General features: G+C 55.8%; 2 protein-coding genes across 2 annotated transcripts in view; both read right to left on the bottom strand.

The window, feature by feature from the left end:
• The window catches only part of MYBPH (myosin binding protein H), an 8,274-nt gene extending 3,323 nt beyond the window's left edge, over window positions 1-4,951 (bottom strand). Inside the window, exons 1-6 of the mRNA XM_077771976.1 lie at window positions 4,741-4,951; window positions 4,492-4,626; window positions 3,596-3,763; window positions 1,070-1,158; window positions 497-692; window positions 174-313 (exon numbers count right to left, since the gene is read on the bottom strand). Of these exons, the coding sequence (XP_077628102.1) occupies window positions 174-313; window positions 497-692; window positions 1,070-1,158; window positions 3,596-3,763; window positions 4,492-4,626; window positions 4,741-4,951 (939 nt within the window). The remainder of the gene's footprint in view (window positions 1-173; window positions 314-496; window positions 693-1,069; window positions 1,159-3,595; window positions 3,764-4,491; window positions 4,627-4,740) is intronic.
• Window positions 4,952-7,968: 3,017 nt separating this feature from the next.
• Window positions 7,969-17,599, bottom strand: CHI3L1 (chitinase 3 like 1). The gene is made up of 10 exons (XM_077772055.1): window positions 17,449-17,599; window positions 16,155-16,184; window positions 15,075-15,276; window positions 14,501-14,557; window positions 13,592-13,742; window positions 12,620-12,741; window positions 11,180-11,303; window positions 10,275-10,457; window positions 8,853-8,969; window positions 7,969-8,614 (listed from the first exon to the last, which is right to left on the bottom strand). The coding sequence occupies exons 1-10, from the start codon at window positions 17,471-17,473 to the stop codon at window positions 8,474-8,476; spliced, it is 1,152 nt and encodes a 383-aa protein (XP_077628181.1). The 5' UTR covers window positions 17,474-17,599; the 3' UTR covers window positions 7,969-8,473.
• Window positions 17,600-21,719: the final 4,120 nt, after the last annotated feature.

Genomic DNA, 21,719 nt, shown 5'->3' with positions numbered 1-21,719 from the left:
GGTCTTCAGGAGGGAACAGGCCCAGAGAGGACAGGGATCTTTCTAAAAGCTACATGAGGAGTCAGGTTAGCAGCAGTTAGACTAGAACTTGGTCCCTGGACTCTTGGAGGGCAGGGCCTTCCTGGCCACCTTAGCCACTTCCTCTGGCCCCGCTCTGCTCCAGCAGGCCTTACCCCTGTCTTTTTGTCTGCCTTCTGCACTGTGTAGCCCAGGAGCTCTGTGTTGCCTGTGTCCTGGGGTGGCGTCCACTCAAGGGCAGCATTACAGCCCCAGACGTCCAGTAGCCGGATGCTGCTGGGGGGCCCGGGTTTCTCTGCAGGACAGAGTGTGAGGGGACAGTGAGGGGGAGGCCTGAGCTTGCCACATAATCCCCATACCCAGGATCTGTCTCCTGTCACAGTCTCTGGCCTGACCTCTTCAGCTGTCAGCTCTGGGGTAGGAGGTGGGGGGTCTCTGGGCCCCCGGCAAGTCAACCGTGCCTCCCCTGGCCCCGTACCAATCACCAGGATGTCGATGGCTGCCTTGGCCTCCAAGCCTTCCAGACGCACAGTGAGCTCATAGCAGCCCGAGTCGGAGCGCTGGGCCGAGCGGATGAAGAGGATGGAGTCCTGGTCCCCAGTGCGCACGTTCACTCGCTGGCTGTCCAGGGCGTGGCCGTTGTGGGTCCAAGAGGCCTGAGGCTTGGGACTCCCCTGGGAGGGAGGAGCTTTCATGGTGAGTGCAGGAAGCTCCAGCACCCCCATACCCACTTAACTCTAGGGGGTCCCTGGAGCCGTGCCCAGGGGAGCCAGCCTCACCAGCCCTTCCCGGGACGAACAGCAGAAGCTGGAGACACACGTGCTGCTCACAGCTCCGTTCTCCAGGCGTGCAGCCAGCCCTGGCACCACCTGCCCTGTCACCAGGCTGGAGAATCACAACTGAGTCGTTGTGAAGGGAGGGTGAAGCTATTGTGGTGGGTCTTAGGCCGACCCCCTGGGGACCCTGACGTCCCCTGGGCTCCTCCAACACACCTCAGATGGGGGCCCTGACTTCCATCCAGGTGGTCATCCTGGGCAGGAGCCGTACCCACCTGGAAGGGGATTTGCAGATTGACTGTCTCTCCCACCTGGCGGATGTAGGTCTGACGAAGATGGCGGGGGACACGGATCTTGGGGGCCTCTGCATCAAAGCGAGAGTTTAGGCTTAGCACAGTGATGGGGTTGCTGGTTGGAGGCTACTGTGGCTGGGGCAGGAAATAACTGGTGAGTGTCGCTGGCTGGGCAGGAGGGCTCCCAGATGTGTTCTGGGGCTGCCTCCTTGTGGGAAAGACTAAGCTCACCCTGGAGATCCAGGGGCCCGTATCCCCTAAGGCACTTGGGGAGTGGAGAGCCGGGAGGTTCCAGGAGGGGAGGGCCTCCATGGTGTGAAGTGGTAGGCATCTCGGGCACTCCCTTCGCGCCCTGACCTTGCCAGGCTGGGATTTGCCCTGCAGCCCAGGCATTCCTGGGCTCCAGATGGGTCCTAGTGGGCTCCTTGGTTCCCCCTAGTGGCGATCAGGTGTGGCACCTGTTGGCCTTCATCCCCAGGAAAGGTGGCGATGCCATCCATTCCACACCCTCCATTCCACACCAGCCACCAGCCACCAGCCTCCATAGGAGCCCTCTGAATTCAAGTTGCCCATTTCTCTGTCTCGAGGCCACATGGGAGGATTAGGAGCTTTCCCTTCTTAAACGAGCCAGAGCAGACATACCCCCTTCTTTCTCCGTCACCCCTCCCACTGCCTTTCAGTCTTACAGTTGGGAAATCCTTCATGAAATCTTACTTCAGTCCCATGCCAGGGCAGGGAGCCACCTTCCTGGCCATCACCTCATCAGGTGCAACCGCTAAAGCTACTGGGCATTCCAAGGGCGCCTGCAGCAGGCCCCTGCCATTGTCGGTCCCCACCCCACCCCCCATCCCAGGCAGGGCAGCAGCAGTGGTGGCTGGGGCTCCTCGGCAGCAAACAGGTGGCAGCAGTTGGTGGGTGGCACACAGGCTGGAGGGGGAGGAGACGGTGAGAAGGAACACTGTGTCTCCGAGGATTAGCTGTGCAGGCACTTGGCTCTGGGAGCATAAGGAGCGGAATGCTCTAGAGGCAGCTGCAGGGGGCCAAGAATGCTCGGCAGCCCCAGGTGGCTAAGAAGGGACAGCTGAGCAGCCGAGGATTCTGGACAAGGTCCCCACCCTGTCCTGCCCAGGAGGAGGGCCTGGCTGCTCCATTTGCTCCCCCTCCCCCCCTTCTCTCCAGGAAATCCCCTCCTCTCCTGCCAGAGGAATTTTAATGGAGTCGTGGGTGCTGAGTGTGGCTGGCTCCTTCAGTTGTGCCTTGGAGTAGAGGGCCCTGGCCCTTGCACCCTCTCTGAGTCTGAGCTCCCTGGGGCAGGTCCAGGAACCCCCCCCCAGCCAGGAGGGCTTCCTGGCGCCTCCGGGTTAGAGTCAACACATCCATACCGTGGCTGCCAGGTGGGGCCATGTCTTACCCACACTCAGAGGGTGGGAAGGTCCCAGAGAAGGCTCCCTGACGCTTGGTGGCAGGTGAATGGTCTTGTGTGGGAGTCAGGTTCTGGGATTGCCGCTATTAGGCTGGGTGACCTCGAGGGAGTCGCTGGGCTCCTTGGGACCTGCTTGGCTTGGATGGACCAGCCGTGACAGTCTATGATTCAAATCTCCCTAGCCCCATGGTCCCAACATCTCTTGGGCCTTGAAGTTGAGAAGTATCTCCTTGAATCCAAACTTGACCCCTCCTGTGGCCATGAAGCCTACTCTTTTTTGGAGGCCTTGTCCAGAACTAAAGGTCCCTGTGGCTGTGGCGGAACAAGAAGGAAGGTAGAGAAGGCCTCAGGCCACCTGCTGGCCTGTGTCTCTCTTCACCCTGGGCCCTGGGCTGTCCCCAGAGACCTCAGATCAGACCAAATGACTCACTGCCATTAACAGACTGAAACTTGATCAGCTCTGGGAGGGGAGCAAGGGCAGGCTTGAGGCTAATGAGCCCTGCAAATAGAAATCGTCGTTAGCAAGGGGACAGCAGCTGGCCTCCTGGGTCCCCAGGACACCGCTGCCCTCTGGGGATGGAGAAAACTTCTCAGGTCTTCTGCAGGCTCTCGTCTTCCTCCCACTAGGGCTGTGGTGGGATAAGAGGCAAGCAAAGACTTCTCTCCGTTACAAAACCTTTGGGAAGATCTGGAACCCAGGCCGTGTGACCAGAACAGAAAATGGGCAGAAAATGAGCTTGCATGGCCACTGGAGGGGTTGAGATTAGACAGGAGGAAGAACAGGATGGCTCTTAGCTTTGGGACCCTGAGGCAGGTGACTTGGAGAACCTGAGCTTTCATTTCTGAGGGTCAGGGAGCCCCTCCCCCAATGCTGGGGAACCTTCTTGACCTCCAGAGACTTGCTGCTGAGGAACCTGGAACTTTCTTAAGGCAAGCTGGTGATAGCATGTGGCTTGTGCACGAGAGGGTGGGATGTGGGGAAATGACAGTCCCATTTCCCCGGCCCAATGGCCTCAGTTTCCCTACCCATCGGAGAAGGTGCCTGGGAAGGACTGGGGAGCAGGAGATGAGAGGGCAGACCTTACCGATGACCTCCTGGATGTGGATGGGCTGCTCTAGCACAGCTGGCGGGCCGGCCCCCGCAGAGCTCACCGCAGCCACACGCAGGAAGAATTTGTCTCCCAGAGCCAGGTTCCGCACGGTCTGCTGCGTCACCATCATGGGCCGGGCGTTCATGGGTACCCACTCTGAGGCTGTGGAAAATGGAGAGCATGCAAGGCCCCAGCTTCATGGCCACAGGCATCCTTCTCAGAGGGGCCTTCCTTCACCCTGGTGATCTGGGGAGGCGGACCTCCCTCTCTGAGCCTTATTTTTTCCTTGCTCTCCTTCCTTGACTTCTTGTCAAATGGCATCAAAGACACCTGGTATTAAAGCCCTGGAATGGTGGCCAGAAAAGGTGTCACTAAAGCCCAGAGAGGGTTGGACACATTTGCCAAGTCACACAGCAATGGAGGGGCAAAGGCAGAAGCCAGGCTGGGCTTGGCCACCGTGGAGTGGACGGCACAGTGGCAGCAGGAATTGGGCCCTGGTCCCCTGTTTCTCCTCACTGCCTCCTACTGTCACCTCCCAGCTCCTCTGGTCTCCACCTCCCGCTTGCCCTCCCCCAGCAGGACTCGGCGTCTCCTTCATTTCTCATCAGAGCTGCACCCCAGTGGCCCCGACCCTTCTATCTCTGTTACTCACTCAGAAGCTCCTTGGACCTGGAGGGCAGGGAGGTCATTTGGACATCCCCCTGCCTCAGAGGTACACGGAGTAGCAAGAAGTGGTAGGTGAGTGGGTGGAGGGGACCACTCACACTTCATCCTTCTGTATCTACCCCCGAGACAGGCCTGGGGTGCTGCAGGGCCTGGGCGCTTGTCCGTGCTACCCTCCCCCCAGCCCACCACCCCTGGGTGTACACAGGGCTTAGCCCAGAGCTCACCTCCCTCTCGGCAGAGCTCCAGCACATAGCCCTGGAGCCCCAGCCGCCCTAGCCTCTCTGGGGGCTCCCAGCTCACGGTCACCGAGCTGTCACTCACATCCTCCATGGTCAGCAGCAGCGGGGCACTGGGGACATCTGGGAGAGAAGTAGGGGGAGATGCAGAGGTCCATGGTGGGGAGCTCTCCCCACCCCTTCCCCCATTCCCTGCCATCCCTGCTTCCCTCTTCCACCTGCCCCATCTTTTGTCACCTTCACTTGGAGGTGCAGGTTTAGAGGCTGCAGGGGCTGCGGGGACAGGTGCCTGAGGGGCAAGCTCCTGTGGTGTGGGAGCCTGCGCTTCCCCAGGACTCTCCGCTGCTGCCACTTCTCCAGAGGGTTCTGTGCTGGGTGCCTTGGCGGACTCAGAGGCGATCTCCTCCGGACCACAGGTGGGGGCCTCCAAGGTGGCTTTGTCGGTCATTGCTGGGCTGGCTGGGGGCGGGGGGTGGGGGGTTTCAGGCTGGAGTGTGCAGGGGTCAGCAGGGGTAGGTCTGGGCCTCCAGGGTGCCTGGGACACCTAGGCCCAGGCTTATATAGTCAGGGGCTGCCCCACCCCCAGCCAAATGATGATTCCCAGCTGTGGGGTCAGGTCAGGCGGGAGGGCCTAGGGGGTGGGGAGACGCTTAGGCCAGGAATAGCTCTGGGGGAGGAACGGCAGGGTCCCCTGAGGAGCGCACCACGTCGTCCATCACTCCGATTGGACCTCAGCGGCCAGGGTGCTGGTGCCTGGATGGCAGAAAGGCACAGATGGGTGAGATGGGACACTGCCGGGAGCCTGTGCCAGGGATCAGGGCAGTGGGAACAAGAGCTTCCATCTGGAGAAGGGACCCGGATCAGCCTCTGTGTTTGGCCTCTGTGGAGCCACTTGTACCCAGGGCTTGTCAGGTTGGGTGCTGGGACCCAGACAGCCCGGAACGGCGTTCCCTGGGGAGCACTGCCAGCTTTGCTCTGGGATTCCACACTCCTCGTGGACTCACATTCCCTGGGCGTTCTCAGTTGTGCTGTGTGAGGTTGAGGTTCTAGAGAGGGAAAGAACTGAGATGCCCAAGGTGTGGCTAGCTGGAGGAAAGTCTTCCAGAAATGGGACCCTGGGAAGGGGGTTGAAGGCCCCTGGTTACTGCTTCTGCTGGGGAGGCTGGAGAGGAGCCAGTCTCCCCATTCCCTGCTCGGGCCTCACTTTCTCCATGTATTACAGAGAGCCCTGTGACAGTCCCCTAGCCCTTGGAAATGAGATAAAGTCATGAAGCAGAGCTGGAAGAGACTCTGGAGGAGGACAGCACTCGGAAACTTCTAGACTCTTTGCAGCAGGGCATGGGCACAGGCATCTACAGTGGGGGCAATGAGGCAGGTGCAATCAAACGTCTAGTCGTTGATTCATTCATCCAATAAAACACTAAGATCGTTAATCATTGAAAAAGCCTGCAAAAACCACGTGTCAGGGAGGAGGGGAAGCAACAGGAGCTGTCACTGGTCGTGGGAGCAGATATCAAAGAAATCCCTTCGGAAAAAGTGAGACAGTATCTAGTAAAAGTAGAAAGTGGGCATATCTGGGGCCCAGTAGTGACACCCCTAGAAACCCTCACGCATGTACCCCAGAGACACACGCGAAAACATTCACAGCAATCTTATTTTTAAGAGCCGGACGAAAACAGCTGTCCCTCGATGGCGGAATGCAGGGCTCACTGTGGCGCAGGTATAAACCTCGAATCCGAAACACGGAGTGAAATGAACAAAGCTCAGCTGCATGGACGATCTCACAGACATAATGGTGAACGAAAGAAGGCAGATTCATAGAACAGGGAGATCCCATCCACGTTCAGTTCAAACGCAGGCAACCCCCTGCTCTCTTCTTCCAGGGGCTTCTGTACATGGTGAGACCACAAAGGAAAACAGGGGCGGTCAGGACAGGGGCTGCCTGGAGACAGAGGGCCACGGATGCAGGTGATGGCGGAGTTTCAGAAGCACTACTGAGGCCCCACTTCCTGTCCTGGGTGGTGTTTACACAGGTTTTCGCTAGTTAGTGATTCTTTAAATTAAACAAATAACATTTTATGCACTCTTTAAAAAAATCTTTTTTAATGTTTATTTTTGAGAGAGAGAGAGAGAAAGCGAGGCAGAACGTGAGCAGGGGAGGGGCAGAGAGAGGGAGACACAGAATCTGAAGCAGGCTCCAGGCTCTGAGGTGTCGGCACAGAGCCTGACGCAGGGCTCAAACTCACAGACTATGAGATCATGATCTGAGATGAAGTCAGACTTAACTGACCGAGCCACCCAGGCGCCCCTTTATGCACTCTTTAGCATGTACAATATACACTGTAATTTAAAAATAAAAACGCATGTCATTTATTTAGGGCCCTCGGCCACACGCACACTCTCCCCTTTCCCCAGGGCTGGCCACACAGGAGTGGGGCCGCCTTTTGCGGCTGGCTGTCCTCTCTGGGAAGTGGCCATGGAGGGCCTGAGGAGCCTTGGGGTCCGACCCTGCCTGGGTGCCTGTGTCCTCTGCCAGGTGACTCAGTGTCCTGCCAGGCAGGGGGCGGGCCCTGGAGACCCGATCCCCATCCCTGGCCTCTGACTCCGCAGCTATAAGTGAATGTGACTAACTCTGCAAGCCCCTGAGTCAGCCCTGCCGAGCTTGTCCGAGGCTGGGGGAAGGGTGGCTTCCGGGAGAAGGAGGGGGGTTGGCTGCCCTGGAGGGGTTTCAAAGACCCTTGTGTGTATGGGAGGGGGTGGCGAGGAGCAGGGATTGAGGGTGCCTGGCCCCACTCTCCTGCGATGAAATGCCAGGTAACTCCCCCACCTCCCAGCTCTGGCCAAGTTCTCGTTTTCTTTGCCGTTAGCAGGCCTGTGACCTTGGGATCAGTTGCATCTGCCCAGCTCCAGCTGGTTCAGATTTCAGGGTAGCCAATAGGTACTTCCTTCCTACACCTCTAACCAGTGTCACAAACCACTAGGTCAAGTCACAAACAATCCGAACCCGGGGGAATCCACACACAATTCTCTTTGACTTCGGATGGTGCATCTGGACTCGGGTAGAAGTCGTGCCTGGGGCCCTGGGAATGCTGATGCGAGCATTTCTACCTCATAAAGGCCGGAAGACGGGCTTGTCTTCGGAGCCCATCACATCTCATCTGCCTGCCACGTCCTGGCCCTGGCCAGCCTGAGCAGAGGAGCCTTGGGTTGGAGGCCGAGCGTGTCCCAAGAAGGGAAGACGATATCTGGATGGCCATCAGCTCTCTTGGGTTAAGTCCCCAGCAGATAGATCTGAGGAGGCTGGCCTCCTTTTGGGACCCTCTGGGGTCCAGTGGAGGCCACCGTAGCCTCACCTTCTATAAGCTCAGAGCCCCAAGCCTGAAAGAAAGGAATCCAGAAGAGGTGGGGGAGGGGAGCCCAGGGGGTCCCGTGGGGCCACAAGGAGAGACTGAAGGAGTCTCAACATACTGCTAACCTCTGGTGCTTTATTGAGCAGCTGTTGGGCAATTGGGAAAGGGAAGTAGGAGGGGAGACGTGGTAACATTCCTGGGTGCAGGGTTCAAGTTGGGCTTCACAGAGGGTGTAATCAGTGTGGCCGCTGCTCTGAGAGTGATGTTTGGCTCCTCCATTGGAGAGTGGGCCAAAATGGGGTCCTTTGGTGAGGAGGCCTGGGGGTAAGGGAGTTGAAGAAATCCCCTTGTATGGGGCTGGGGTCGTTGAGCATTTTCACAAGTCAGCAGGTGTGTGCTGCCCCACGTGTGGCCCCCAAGCCTTACCTGCCCACGGCCCTGCCTCTACCTGCTTGTCCACTAAAGCTGAGCCCAGATGGCTCTACGGTGGCCCTCTGCGTGGGGTTCAAGGGAGGGAGACTGAGGCTTAGTTGGGGACTCAGCAGGGTGGGCGAGCAGGCTCCTGGCCAGCTGGAGTAAGGGGGAGGGGCCCCCCTGCCCCAGCATGTGCAGGGCAAGGGCTAAGCCGCAGCAAGTGCATCCTTGATGGCAGTGGTGAGAGGGAAGTGCAGACCCTTGCCACAGAAGCTTCCCCGGAAGTCATCCAGATCCACAGCCCACACCATGGCACCAGCCAGCTGCCTGCTCCTCAGGTACTGCACCTGGAAGGGAAGAGCCAGGGCGGGCAGAGCTGGGTTCCCTGGGCCAGCATGTGTGGGGGGGTGGGGAGGGATGTGCCACCTAGACCCCTCCCCGGGGAAGGAAACAGATGCCTCAGATCTGACTGCCCCCCACCTCAGTAACTGCGCTCTGCCCTCTGTGCAGGTGACCGGAATCTGACTGCTTAAAGAAGGGGCTCCCTCTCCCTCTTCATCCCGGGGCACGGCCTTGAGGACCTACCTTGTTTTTGACGCTCTCCTGGTCATCGTACCCCACCCACTGGTTGCCCTTGGTGGCATAGGGAACCTTCTGGTCAGAGAGTCTCTGGACCGTGGCTCCGTTGAGGAAGTCACAGATCTGACAGAGAACAGGGCATGGGTGGCATGGGGAGCTGTGTGAGACTTCACTGGTCACCGAGGAGATGCCACTCTCCTAATCTCTTTCAGCCCCTTGCTTCATCCTGCCGACTACATTTGTCCCCAGCCTGCAGTCTTCATGCAAATTTGTGTAAAGCAGATGCAAATACCCCAGGGTTCTCTGGGTGCTGTGGCCTGAGGGCATTAGAGGGACTCTGGTTTGCTTCTGGTATTTTTTTAAAAATATAATTTATTGTCAAATTGGCGAACATACAGTGTGTATCGTGTGCTCTTGGTTTTGGGGGTAGATTCCCAGGATTCATCGCTTACCTACATACACCCAGTGCTCATCCCAACAAGGGCCCTCTTCCATGCGCATCACCCATTTCCCCCTCTCCCCCACACCCCCATCAACTCTTAGTTTGTTCTCTGTATTTAAGAGTCTCTTATGGTTTGTAACTATTTTCCCTCCCTCTCTGTTTGTAACTATTTTTCCCCCTTTTCCTTCTCCCAAGGAATTCAAACTGGCACAGCCAGCCGCTCTGGAAAACAGTGTGGAGGTTCCTCAAAAAATTAAAAATAGAACTACCCTACGACCCAGCAATAGCACTGCTACTATTTTATCCAAAGAATAAATTCAGGATAAATACAGGAGTGCTGATGCATAGGGGCACATGTACCCCAATGTTTATAGCGGCGCTTTCAACAATAACCAAATTATGGAAAGAGGCCAGATGTCCATCAACTGACGAGTGGATAAAGAAGATGTGGTTTATATATACAATGGAATACTTCTTGGCAATGAGAAAGAATGAAATCCTGCCATTTGCAGCAACGTGGATGGAACTGGAGGGTATTAAGCTGAGTGAAGTAAGTCAGGCAGAGAAAGACAGATATCGTATGTTTTCACTCCTATGTGGAACTTGCTTCCGGTATTTTGAACAGGGATGTGGGAGATGATGGCTTGACACTAAGGACTGGCCTGCGGCTGTACAGAGCAGCAGAGGCGGAGGCAGAACAAAGAGCCTGCCTTTTAGCCATTGCTCTCTTTTGGGCTGGAAGGGAAACTTCAACTCGGTGGCCAGAGGAGTATTTGGGAGCTTAGCAGAGCAGACCTGGGGGGCCTGCAGGAGGCTTCGTCGACTTTGTAGCAAGAGGCCTGACCTCCCCCTTCTTCCTCCTCAGGGTGCTATGTTCACTAGAACATTTTTTTATTCCCAAGGGAGCAAATGGGGGTGAGGTGGGCAGCTCACCTTCCCCGGGGCCTCTGGGAGTGTGAGGATCTTACCCCCTCCCTCGTTCATACCTCATAGTAGGCCAGGATCCCCTCCTCCTTGGTGAACCGGCCTGGTAATCCGGGCCCGGAGATGGGGGCACCCACACCCGTCTTGGAGGAGGCCAGAGTGAAAGTCCTCCCAAAGGTGGGGATGCCCATCACCAGCTTATTGGCTGGGGCCCTCAGTCTCAGCATGTAGCCCACGGCGTAGTCCTGGCAGAGGGAAGGAGGGGAGGGCATGAGCAGCTAGCGGGACTGGCGGTGCAGGATGAGCAAGACTGCACAATTGCCAGTGCTGCCTCGATGGGCTGAGCTCTAGGTCTGCCGTGCATCTGGGAGCCCCTTCCTTCTGGGAACTGATAATATCAGTCTCAAATGCATTTTGTAGGGACCCCTGGGTAGCTTAGTCGGCTGAGCACCCAACTCTTGGTTTCGGCTTAGGTCATGATCTCATGGCTCCTGGGAGGAAGTCCTGTGTCAGCTCTGCGCTGACATCATGGAGCCTCCTTGGGACTCTCTCTCACTCTCTCTGCCTCTCCCCTGCTCATTCTCTCTCTCTCTCTCTCTCTCTCTCTCTCTCACACACACACACACACTATATATAAATAAACATTAAAAAATGCATTCTGTGGTTTCATTCTCAAAAATATTGTTCTTGGGTATAGGAAGGGATTATTACTATTTGGCAGTCAATACTATTGGCAGCCAATCACAGAGCAAGTGAAAGGCTGGTCTAGACTAGACTCCTGCCTCCTCTGTTCTGGAGCCATGGGGAACTCACAGACTGCACCTTAGTGTCCTCATCTGCAGGATGGGGGCCATAACCCCTCCCTTGCAGGAATTCCTGGGGTGCATGGGGTTGGTGTGTGAGCACCGGCAGGTGACAGGTCCCTGTGGCCCGTTCCTGGCTGGCCACCCTCCTTCCAGGCACTCACGGCATTGTTGAATCTGTCAGCGCTTGCGTCCTCCTGGCCTCGGAACAGGGGGCTGTGATGCCCTGTGGTCTGACGCCAGGCTCCGTGAAAGTCATAGCTCATAACGTTGATGAAGTCCAGGTGTCTGGGGAAGGGAGGTCAGAGGGCGAGGCAGGAGATTAGAAAGGTCTCACATCCATCAGCCCAGCATGTGGTGAACAGCGTAGGCAGGAGACAGGCCATTAACCCAAAGGCCCATCCGGAACCTGTGATCCGCTGTCTGGGCCGCCCCACCACTTCCCCTGCGCCGCACCCAGGAGTGGGCTCAGAACCCCACCGGTGCATTTAAGGCAAGAATGGAACTCTTCTGTGATGACTCCGGCACACGTTTGGGAACTGGCTCTATCTCGCCTTCCGCCCTCCACATCTGCCATGTTCATCTTAGTGACAGCAGATTAAAAGTGGCATCAACAGGCAGCCTGGTGGGGACGGAGCTGGACCGAAGGAAGGCCTGTACCTAGGACTCACTGGGCTGGGGAGGGAGGTTTACACACACGTGGGGGAGAGGGACCACAGATAGGCTGCGTGACTGTGAGCTTCAGATGTCGGGGGCGAATGGTTGAGAGCCACCTAGTTCCTACCTCCTAAACCATCAACTTAAACACTGAATCTACACCTCCCCAAATTGTAGAGATTCTAAAAAGTCAGAGTAGGGGTGGCTGGGTGGCTTAGTCGGTTAAGCGTCCAACTTTCGCTTAGGTCATGATCTCGCGGTTCGTGGGTTCGAGCCCCCCGTCGGGCTCTGTGTTGACTGCCAGCTCAGAGCCTGGAGCCTATTTCGGAGTCTGTGTCTCCCTCTCTCTCTGACCCTCCCCTGCTCACACTGTCTCTCTCTCTCCTAGAAAAAAAAAAGTCAGAGTAAAGAACCTTTGTTCTTTATTCCTAGGTTTCCTAAGACCTGCATCTTTATTTCATGGAGGCATCAGCCCCTCTGGGGAATGAACTGCTCATTCTCACATGCATCAGGGGACAGGGGGAGGATGAGGGATGCACAGAGAGGAGGCCGCCTGTGTGTGTGCAAGCGCCTGGAGGCGGCGTAGAAATGCACAGTTTCATTGCCACTGGCCTGCCTCTCTCTAGTCACTAGCAGTCTGTGTGCGGAGAAAAGCCTGGTGTGGACAGTGCCCCTCAGTGGCTGGCCGGTTTGTATATCATTTCCTACTTCCTTTTCCACAAATACATTCATAGAAACTCTCTCGACTGGTTAGCACAATCCCCCCGTGTGAAAAAGGAAGGGCAGGGATTGCTATGTCCCATTCGACAGATGGGAAGACTGAGGCACAGCGTGTGGAAGTGACTTGCTCAAGAACACACTGTCAAGTTTTTGGAAGAACAGGGACTAGAAATCCAGTCTTGCAACTTTACATGGAGCACTGGGGCAGGGTGGGGCAGGGGACTCACTGGGATATCTGGGCGATATCATAGCCATTGTCGATGGCTACCTTCCCTGCAGACACGGCCGCACTTAGCAGGAGCTGCTCTGTTCCCGTCTGGGCTTCCCTTGCAAACTCAGCCTTCATTTCCTGGTTGGGAGAGATGCAGGGGAGTGAATGGGGCCCTGGCTGTGTGACAGAGAGACTTGTGAGAGAGGCTGAGGTCCCTGGGCGTGTCATTGACCTTCCCCGTCTGCTGGGATCCCCAACCTGACAGGGCTTTGGTGGGAATGATAAAGCAGCTGACTGGTGGGCTCCCCCATCCTTCTCCTAAAAAGCCTGTTTGGACCAATCACGTCCCCACCCCCACACACACCCATCGACAGTTGCTCCCTGTCCCAGAGGGACAGGAGGACAGGCGGTGATCCTAGTTGGCTCACATCGTGTTGGAAGAAATCTGCTTTGCGGCCTGTTTTGTTCAAGCCAGTACGTGAGACAACGAAATTAAAGTGGTCTTTAAATTTACATTTAGCACTCTTTAAAATTAACGTTGTATCGGTACTGTGGGCAACTTATTTAGGGAATCTCTCTGTCCCTGGGGTCATGGAGATGCTTGGGCTGCTGTCAGATGTGGCCGAGTGTCCCCAGCACTGGTGGGGAGCGGGCAGCATCAGTTTGGGACCAAACAGTGGATGATGATGCCGCCCCATTAAATGGACAGGGATGAGTGGGAGCCCCAGTTAGTGACCTTCTGCCTCGGAGACCCCCCACCCCACCTCCCACCGTGGTAATATGTCTTCCTTGTTGTGTGAGACCTTAGGGCACAGGCCGGCTCGTCTCTCCTCCGCCCGGGGCCCAGGACCCCGCAGCCAGGAGGTCTCAGGCCCTCTCTGCCCACCCCTGGGAGGCCAGCAGCTGAAGACCGCTCCTGCCCACCCGGCTCCCTGGTGCCGGATCACGTCCCCACCGTCTCCACCGCTCTCCCCGACCCCACCAGCACCTTGACCAGGGTGGTGAAGTAGCGCTTGTCTCTCCTCCCAGGGTGGATCCAGGCCAGGTCCAGCCCGTCAAAGCCATGGGTTCGCAGAAATGGCGGCACCGACTTGATGAAAGTCCTACGACTCTGGGTCTTGGAGGCTATTTTGGAAAATCTAGGACCCAAATCACCCCGGCAGAGGGCTCAGTGCTGACATGCTGGGAGACTTGGCCGTCTGGTGGGATTTCTGAGGCGCGTGCAGCCGGGGGCCTGAGCCCCACAGCTCTAGAAGGGCAGGGCTGGGACAGGACCCAGGTCCAGGCATCTCAGAGAGAGCTTTTGTGGTTTCATTCTCGAAAAAATTGTCAAAACGAACCAAGCCACTTTGGAAAGGTCATAACCTGCATCTCCGTTTCGTCTGTGAAGTGGAGATAATGACCATGTTTCACAGTGTTGCTGTGGGGATCACCTGTGATTGTGGCTGGATGGGGTGCCTGACACGTAGTGACCACTCGCTAAGTGCGAGCTATTAGGGCCACGTCTCGCCCCCTTTCTAAGCTCTGATCCAATCCTACCCACTCCAGGAAGTCCTCCCAGGCTCTTGACAGTCTGAAATCTTCCATTCTTTCTATCCCTCTCCTTCCAGCCCTTAGGGTAGTATCTCCCAGAAGCTCTGTGCTTTCAGGTCTGAGGGCCAGTAAGTGGAGCGCAGCCAGGGAGTCCTAAGATCCACTGGCAACGTGCTGTGTGACTCTCTCTGCAAGGCCCTCTCCCTCTCTGGGCTCTGGTTTCTTGGCTGTATGCGGGGTGGGCACCTGACAACCATTTAGGCCTAACCAGTCTGGGGTCCCCATTGACCCCATAGAGTAGGGGCAGGGGGAGACCTATGCCTCCTCATCCCCATTCCATCATCCTTTGGGGAATGGGTCTTACCTTTGAGACCCAAAGCTCCATCCTCCCACGGACAGAAGGGTCTTCAGGTTGGGGTTCCTGTGGGGAGCAGGGAGGCAGGAGGGCCGGGCTGGAGTGAGGCTGCCGTGACACAGGCTGGCCCCTGTTTGGGAGGCTGTCCCAGGCTTCTAGCTTAGGCGGGATGTCCTTCCAATCCTGAGAGTCAGGATTCTAAGACACATAGACTTCGTGGCAGTTACTCTGAGTAACTCTGCCCGTTTTTGCTCCCCTGAGTGGGGAAACCAGGATCTAGCAAAACAGAGTCATGAGTATTTTCCATGCTTCCTGGAGAAGCACCCCCAGTGGGTGGGGGGAGGGGGGGGGCTCCTCTGCCCCAGGGAGAGCTCAGCTGGCCTTCTAGAGGCTGCCTCTGTCGTCACCAGATATGGCCCAACACGTGCCCTCATTGCTTCCTCCCGCCGAAGCCGAGGCCCTCCCACCCCCCACCCTGGGTTCTGGGGGCCCTCACCCAGCCTCCGGAGCGGAGGCACCCTGCCCTGGGACCAGCCAGCCTAGCCCTCCATCTCCCTTCTGTCCCGGCAGCCTGTGGCCCAACCTGTTCTTGAGCGTGTTGAGCGTGTCGTAGAGTGTGACATCGTTCCACTCCCAGGTGTCAATCTCATCGTTGCTTATGTTGGCAAAGCTGTAGATGATGTGGGTGCAGAGGAAGGGGTCGATGGCATCTGGGAGGCAGCTCCCCTCACCCTCCCGGTACTGGGACCAGCTGGTATAGTAGCAGACCAGTTTGTATGCGGAACCTGAAGATGAAGTCCGGGGTGAGGCGCCAGGACTGAGCTGGGGGTGGGGGGCTCTGATTGAGCCCCGTGCTGAGTGCCGATGGGGTACTGGGCACCCAGGCTGAGATGTGAGCAAACTTAGAATTCTAAATGCGAGGGGCTGCCTCAGTTCCCTCTGCCTCTGATGAAAATCAGGGCGATCCTGACAATGCTTGGAACAGATTAAATGCAGTGGATGAATATCTTGTAGATTTAGGGCCTGGCGCTGTGTGCCCTGAGGGTAGGGGCTGGTGAATAAAGGTAAAATGGGACCTGGTGCAAATAAAGAAGGCTTCCCGGAGGCAGTGGCTTTGAAGAAGAGGAGGGACCCAGCTCAAGACTCCGGCCCTCAGGGTGGAACCTTGCAGATGCTGCAGGGGCTTTGATCTGGGCGGCTCCACGTTTCTTCTCTGCCCTCCTTTGGGAGTGTCCCTAACTTGTAACCCCCCCTCCCCATGGTGGTCCCCAGACTCCCCTCAGCCCATCCCCCAAGCTGGGACCCAATCACAATGGGCCAGGAAGTTCTGAAGTTCTCCTCATTCTAAGTCCTGCTGCAGAGTAACCTTTTCCGCCCTCCTGGTTATGGAGGAAGAACTGCAGGCAGCACTCGGACTGTGAGTCCAGGCCTTCACCAGATCTGAGCCTTTGAAGGGTTTTTATTTTGAAAATTTTCAAATACACAGGAAAATAGAGAAGAGTAAAATAAACATCCCTATGCTTATCACCTTGGGTTAACAAATCCTATTTCTGAGCCATCTGAATCGTGGAAGAAACTAGAAAGGACTCCCCTCTGCCAAGACTTCATCCGCATCACCCTCATCACACCCCCGTCTCCCGTGACTTGAAAGAGGGGTACTTACAGCTCTGGAGCAGCACCAGGACCACAAGGCCTGAAGGGAGATCCAGAGTCAGACCCCTGTGAGCACATCCTGCCCTTGCTTTCTGCTCAGCCCCCTCCCAGGCCATCTAGGGGTTAACACCATTTACCTGCCTCTCCTCCCCCTCCTCCTGCCCCTCCTCCCCTTCCACCTGCTCCTCCTCCCCCTCCCCCTCCTCCTGCCCCTCCTCCCCTTCCACCTGCTCCTCCTCCCCCTCCCCCTCCTCCTGCCCCTCCTCCCCTTCCACCTGCTCCTCCTCCCCCTCCCCCTCCTCCTGCCCCTCCTCCCCTTCCACCTGCTCCTCCTCCCCCTCCCCCTCCTCCTGCCCCTCCTCCCCTTCCACCTGCTCCTCCTCCCCCTCCCCCTCCTCCTGCCCCTCCTCCCCTTCCACCTGCTCCTCCTCCCCCTCCCCCTCCTCCTGCCCCTCCTCCCCTTCCACCTGCTCCTCCTCCCCCTCCCCCTCCTCCTGCCCCTCCTCCCCTTCCACCTGCTCCTCCTCCCCCTCCCCCTCCTCCTGCCCCTCCTCCCCTTCCACCTGCTCCTCCTCCCCCTCCCCCTCCTCCTGCCCCTCCTCCCCTTCCACCTGCTCCTCCTCCCCCTCCCCCTCCTCCTGCCCCTCCTCCCCTTCCACCTGCTCCTCCTCCCCCTCCCCCTCCTCCTGCCCCTCCTCCCCTTCCACCTGCTCCTCCTCCCCCTCCCCCTCCTCCTGCCCCTCCTCCCCTTCCACCTGCTCCTCCTCCCCCTCCCCCTCCTCCTGCCCCTCCTCCCCTTCCACCTGCTCCTCCTCCCCCTCCCCCTCCTCCTGCCCCTCCTCCCCTTCCACCTGCTCCTCCTCCCCCTCCCCCTCCTCCTGCCCCTCCTCCCCTTCCACCTGCTCCTCCTCCCCCTCCCCCTCCTCCTGCCCCTCCTCCCCCTCCCCTTCTACCTGCTCCTCCTCCCCTTGTACCTCCCCCTCCTCCCCCTCCTCCTCCCCTTCCACCTGCTCCTCCTCCCCTTCCACCTCCTCCTCCTCCCCTTCCACCTGTTCCTCCTCCTCCTCCACCTCCTCCTCCCCCTCCTCTTCCTCCTCCTCCCCTTCCATCTCCTCCTCCCCTTCTACCTCCTCCTCCCCTTCCACCTGCTCCTCCTCCCCCTCCTCCCCCTCTTCCTCCGTCTCTTCCTTGCCCCCCACCCCCAGCAGGTAGGAAGCCAGCCTCCTGTGCAGCGTCTCTGTGTGCTGTCTGGACCTCTCAGCCTGAAAACCCACTCCCCGAGCAGCCCTGACCAGCCCAGAGACCTGTCTGAGCCGCCCTCAGGACCATCCTGGCTGCGGCAGAGCGGGGCACGGTGTGGCCAGTTGCGGTGCCCTCAGCTCCTGGTGGCCAGCTGCCTAGATAGGGCTTCGTCCCCACGCCTCACTCTTCCTTTTTATACCTGTCCCACTCCACTCCCACGAGCTCCAAAAACATCGCATTTATGGGAACCGAGCTGCGGAGAGGAAGGAACTCCCGGGCTGGGACACGCAGGGGAGGAGCACTGCGGGCCTCCAGAGGAAGATTGAGAAACCTTGGAGAGTTTTGAAAACTTGAGCCAGGTCTTCAGGAGGCCCGGGCCACCCACCGGGGTGATGATCTGGTGGCTCCTGGGGGAGTGACCCAGCCTGATTCCCAGAGACCTTCCTCCCTGGCCTGCTGCCCACCCCACCCCCGCCCCCACGTTCCTGCCTGCAGCTTCCCTGCTCTTCTGGCAGCCTCTCCCTTTGCATCGCCCCGTCCAGGCCCCTGGGCAGGTGGAAACTGGGTACAGTGGGTTCTGGGATCTGCAGCTCCCCGAACAAGGCGGTTACTTCTTTTCTCCTCCGGCCAGCCGCATCCTGCCTGACCTGCTCCCCACTCAGGCTTTCTCTTCCCGAGCCTGGTTCCCACAGGAGGGTCAGACAGCCTTTTAGCGATTGATGTGCTATTTTCATTTTAATTTTAGAAGAGAAAGAGAAAGTTGGCGAGCAAGGGAGAGGCGCAGAGGGGATTCGCAGCATGGAGCCCGACAGTGTGCTGATTACTTTCTAAGAGAAAGCTGGAGAGGAGTGGGCAATTCCCCAGACTGCTCTCAGGTCTGCTGATGGTTTGCTTCGTTTTGAAATTCCAGTCAATAGGATTTGTTGCAAGCCTGGGGCTGCAGGGAAGTGCCAAGGAGTTAAGTCCCTCAGCTCCAGATTTCCCCCAGGAGCAGATCATTCTAGAAGACTGATAACCTCCATAATCTCTCTCAATGATGCTTCTGAAAGCCACACCTCACCATGTCACCCCCAAGTCCTCCAATGATTCCTTATTATTCTCAGGGTAAGAACAAAGCTTTAAAAAAATTATTTTTAAGTTTATTTACTTTTGAGAAAGAGACAGAGCACAAGCAGGGCAGAGAGGGAGAAGGAGACAGAATTGGAAGCAGACTCCAGGCTCAGAGCCTAATGCGGGCCCTGAACTCACGAACTGTGAGATCACGACCTGAGCTGAAGTTCAATTCTTAACTGACTGAGCCTCCCAGGCGCCCCAGAACAAAACTTCTTAAGGAGACTCTGCATGGTTTGCCCTCTTTGTGGGGATACTTTTTTTCTTTTGGCCAAAGATCCAGGGCAAGTCTATTCTTTGCAGACTGTAAAGTAATTAACAGGCAGTGAGTGAAAAGTTCCAAATTCCAAGAACCAGAGCAGGTCAGAGGGCTTCTTAACAAAGTCCTTTTATTTTTACCACAAAATTAGGTAATAGTCCACTGTTAGCCACCATGTTTTACAGCCCTCTCTTGGTGAGTGAGGTCTCTCCCTCTCTTCCTTTCCCCCCTCGCCACCCGTCCTCTCCTTTGTAAAACTGGAACAAGTCCCCCTATTGTATGAGGAGTGGACAAAAAGGAATTTGTCCAGAGTCCCTCTGTGCATACTAAAAGGGTCGCTGCTTCTCCCTTTTAAGGCCACTGCCTCCTTTCAGACCCTGGATGAAAACGGTAATGCCAGTCAGTGATAACTTTTCCTCATTCATTTGGGCCTTGAGAAGTGAACTTCCAATCTTTAGCAGAACTACTACAAAGTAGCACGCAAGAGAAAGTTTCATTACCCGGTGTAGTACGTTAAGAAAACACTTCCAATTTTCACTCTTCCTTTGCTAAGAGTTATCTCATAGGCTCAGATTTGCCTAAGCCCTGTGGTCCTGTGCCCTTCTCCAAACCAGTTTATTAATTCTACATGTTCTGCATGAGTGTGGCAGGGTCACAACAGATGGCCAGTGCCGGCCCGCCTCAGCAGCAGTTGCTAAGTGTTCCCTGGCTCAGCGCCTCCCAGCCTCATCTCATCCCCTGCCCCCTGCATCCCTACGCTCCACCCTCCTTTTGTATCCGTATATTTGCTCTACTCTCTCCCACCACAGGGCTTTTGCACATGCCCTCTACTAGCCTGTCAGTAACTGAAGGGTCTGAGGTTTCATGCTGCTTGCCAGCTAATGAGATAGACAGCCACAGTTTCTTTCCTTTTTTTTTTTTTTAGTATGTTTTATTTATTTCTAGGAGAGAGAGAGAGAGACAGCGTGAGCAGGGGAGGGTCAGAGAGAGAGGGAGACACAGACTCCGAAACAGGCTCCAGGCTCTGCGCTGGCGGTCAGCACAGAGCTCGACACGGGGCTCGAACCCACGAACCACGAGATCATGACCTGAGCGAAAGTCGGACGCTTAACCGACTAAGCCACCCGGGTGCCCCAGACAGCCACAGTTTCGAGGATCCCTGCAGAAAACATGAGAATCCTAGGTCAGAGGCAAAAGACTTATTATTCATGGCAGGGCAAGAAGCATGGAGTTCATGCTTGTGTGTCATTTCCTGTGATGAGAAAACAGCTATTTTGAATTGCTGCCTCTGCATTTTATAGTATAACTCTGCTCACCCGCAGAGTCTGAACATTCAGATAGAGGCCCAAGCTTAGAATTCCTGTCATGAGTCCCTGCTTCGTTTTTCTTGATACACCTTTTAAAATAACCGCTTAGAGCTGAACCAGTGAAAAGTTACTGACCTCTGCCCCCAAGCACCTTACAGTCAATAGGTGCTTGCTCTTTATCTCTTGCCTGCTCGTGACCTGAGACAGAGGACCATCCTTCTCCTTGCTGATTGCCATTTATCCTCATTTCTGAGAATTATAAGTGAGAAATCTTGTGGCTTTACTTCTCTTGTGTGACCATATTGAAACTGTGTGGAGGTTCCTCAAAAAAATAAAAATAGACCTACCCTATGACCCAGCAATTGCACTGCTAGGAATTTATCCAAAGGATACAGGAGTGCTGATGCCTAGGGGCACATGTACCCCAGTGTTCAGAGCGGTGCTTTCAAAAATAGCCAAATTATGGAAAAAGCCTAACTGTCCATCAACCAACAAATGGATAAAGAAGATGTGGTTTATCTCTACAATGGACTACTACTTGGCGATGAGAAAGAATGAAATCCTGCCATTTGCAATGATGTGAATGGAGCTGGAGGGTATTATGCTGAGTGAAATAAGTCAGTCAAAGAAAGACAGATATCATGTTTTCACTCATATATGGGTATTGAGAAACTTCACAGAAGACCATGGGGGAGGGGGAGGGGGAAAATAATTACAGAGAAGGAGGGAGGCAAACCATAAAGACTCTTAAATACAGAGAACAAACTGAGGGTTGATAGGGATTGGGGGAGAGGGGAAATGGATGATGGGCACTGAGGAGGGCACTTGTTGGGATGAGCACTGGGTGTTGTGTGTAAATGATGAACCATGGGAATCTACCCCCCAAAACCACACTGTATGTTAGCCAATTTGACAATAAATTATATTAAAAAAATAAAAAATAAANAGCTGTTCTGAGTTGCTGCGTGGGCACTTTACAGTATGACAATCCGGCTCACACTCTGAGTCTGGTCCAGAGTTTGGGGTTTTCACTTCCCCAAAGTGGGAGCACAGATCCTGCTAACCCCCTGTGGGTGGCCTGTGCCTCTTCATTCAGCAGGTCATAATCTGCATATTCTTTTTAATTCTCTTTATTTTTAATTTTTAATTTTTTAATTTTTTCTAAATTTATTTATTTATTTTGTGTGTGTGTGTGTGTGTGTGTGTGTGCGTGCGTGCGTGTGAGAGAGAGAGAGAGCCTGCACATGCACACGTGTAAGCTGGGGAGGGGCAGAGAGAGAGGGAGAGAATCCTAAGTAGGCTCTGAGCTGTTAGCACAGGGCTCAATCCTATGAACTGCAAGATCATGACTTGAGCCGAAATCACAAGTCGGATGCTTAGTGGACTGAGCCGTCCAGGCCGCCCCCACATATTCCTTTTTGTTAATTTGAATTTTATTTAGTTAACATACAGTGCAGTGCTGGTTTCAAGAGTAGGATTCAGTGATTCATTACTTACATATAATCTGCATATTGTTTTTTTAAAAATGTTTATTTATTCATTTTTGAGAAAGAGAGAGAGAGAGATTGAATCTCAAGCAGGTTCCACGCCCAGCACAGAGCCCAATATGGGGCTTGATCTCAAACCATGAGATCATGCCCTGAGCTGAAATCGAGAG

This window comes from Crocuta crocuta, unplaced genomic scaffold (assembly GCF_008692635.1).
Source record: "Crocuta crocuta isolate KB4526 unplaced genomic scaffold, BGI_CrCroc_1.0 scaffold318, whole genome shotgun sequence".
In the NCBI taxonomy this organism is placed as follows: Eukaryota; Metazoa; Chordata; class Mammalia; order Carnivora; family Hyaenidae; genus Crocuta; species Crocuta crocuta.
The sequence above is the reverse complement of the archived record's forward strand: the minus strand, read 5'-3'. Positions and strand labels throughout refer to the sequence as shown.

What these genes read in the sequence shown, in the direction of transcription:
- CHI3L1 (XM_077772055.1), bottom strand. Translation starts at nt 17,473, where the DNA reads ATGGTCCTGAGGGCGGCTCAGACAG. An exon ending in TGGAGCTTTGGGTCTCAAAG is followed by an intron (nt 13,743 to 14,500) that starts GTAAGACCCATT and finishes TTTGGGTCCTAG; the next exon opens with ATTTTCCAAAATAGCCTCCA. An exon ending in ACTTCACCACCCTGGTCAAG is followed by an intron (nt 12,742 to 13,591) that starts GTGCTGGTGGGG and finishes TCTCCCAACCAG; the next exon opens with GAAATGAAGGCTGAGTTTGC.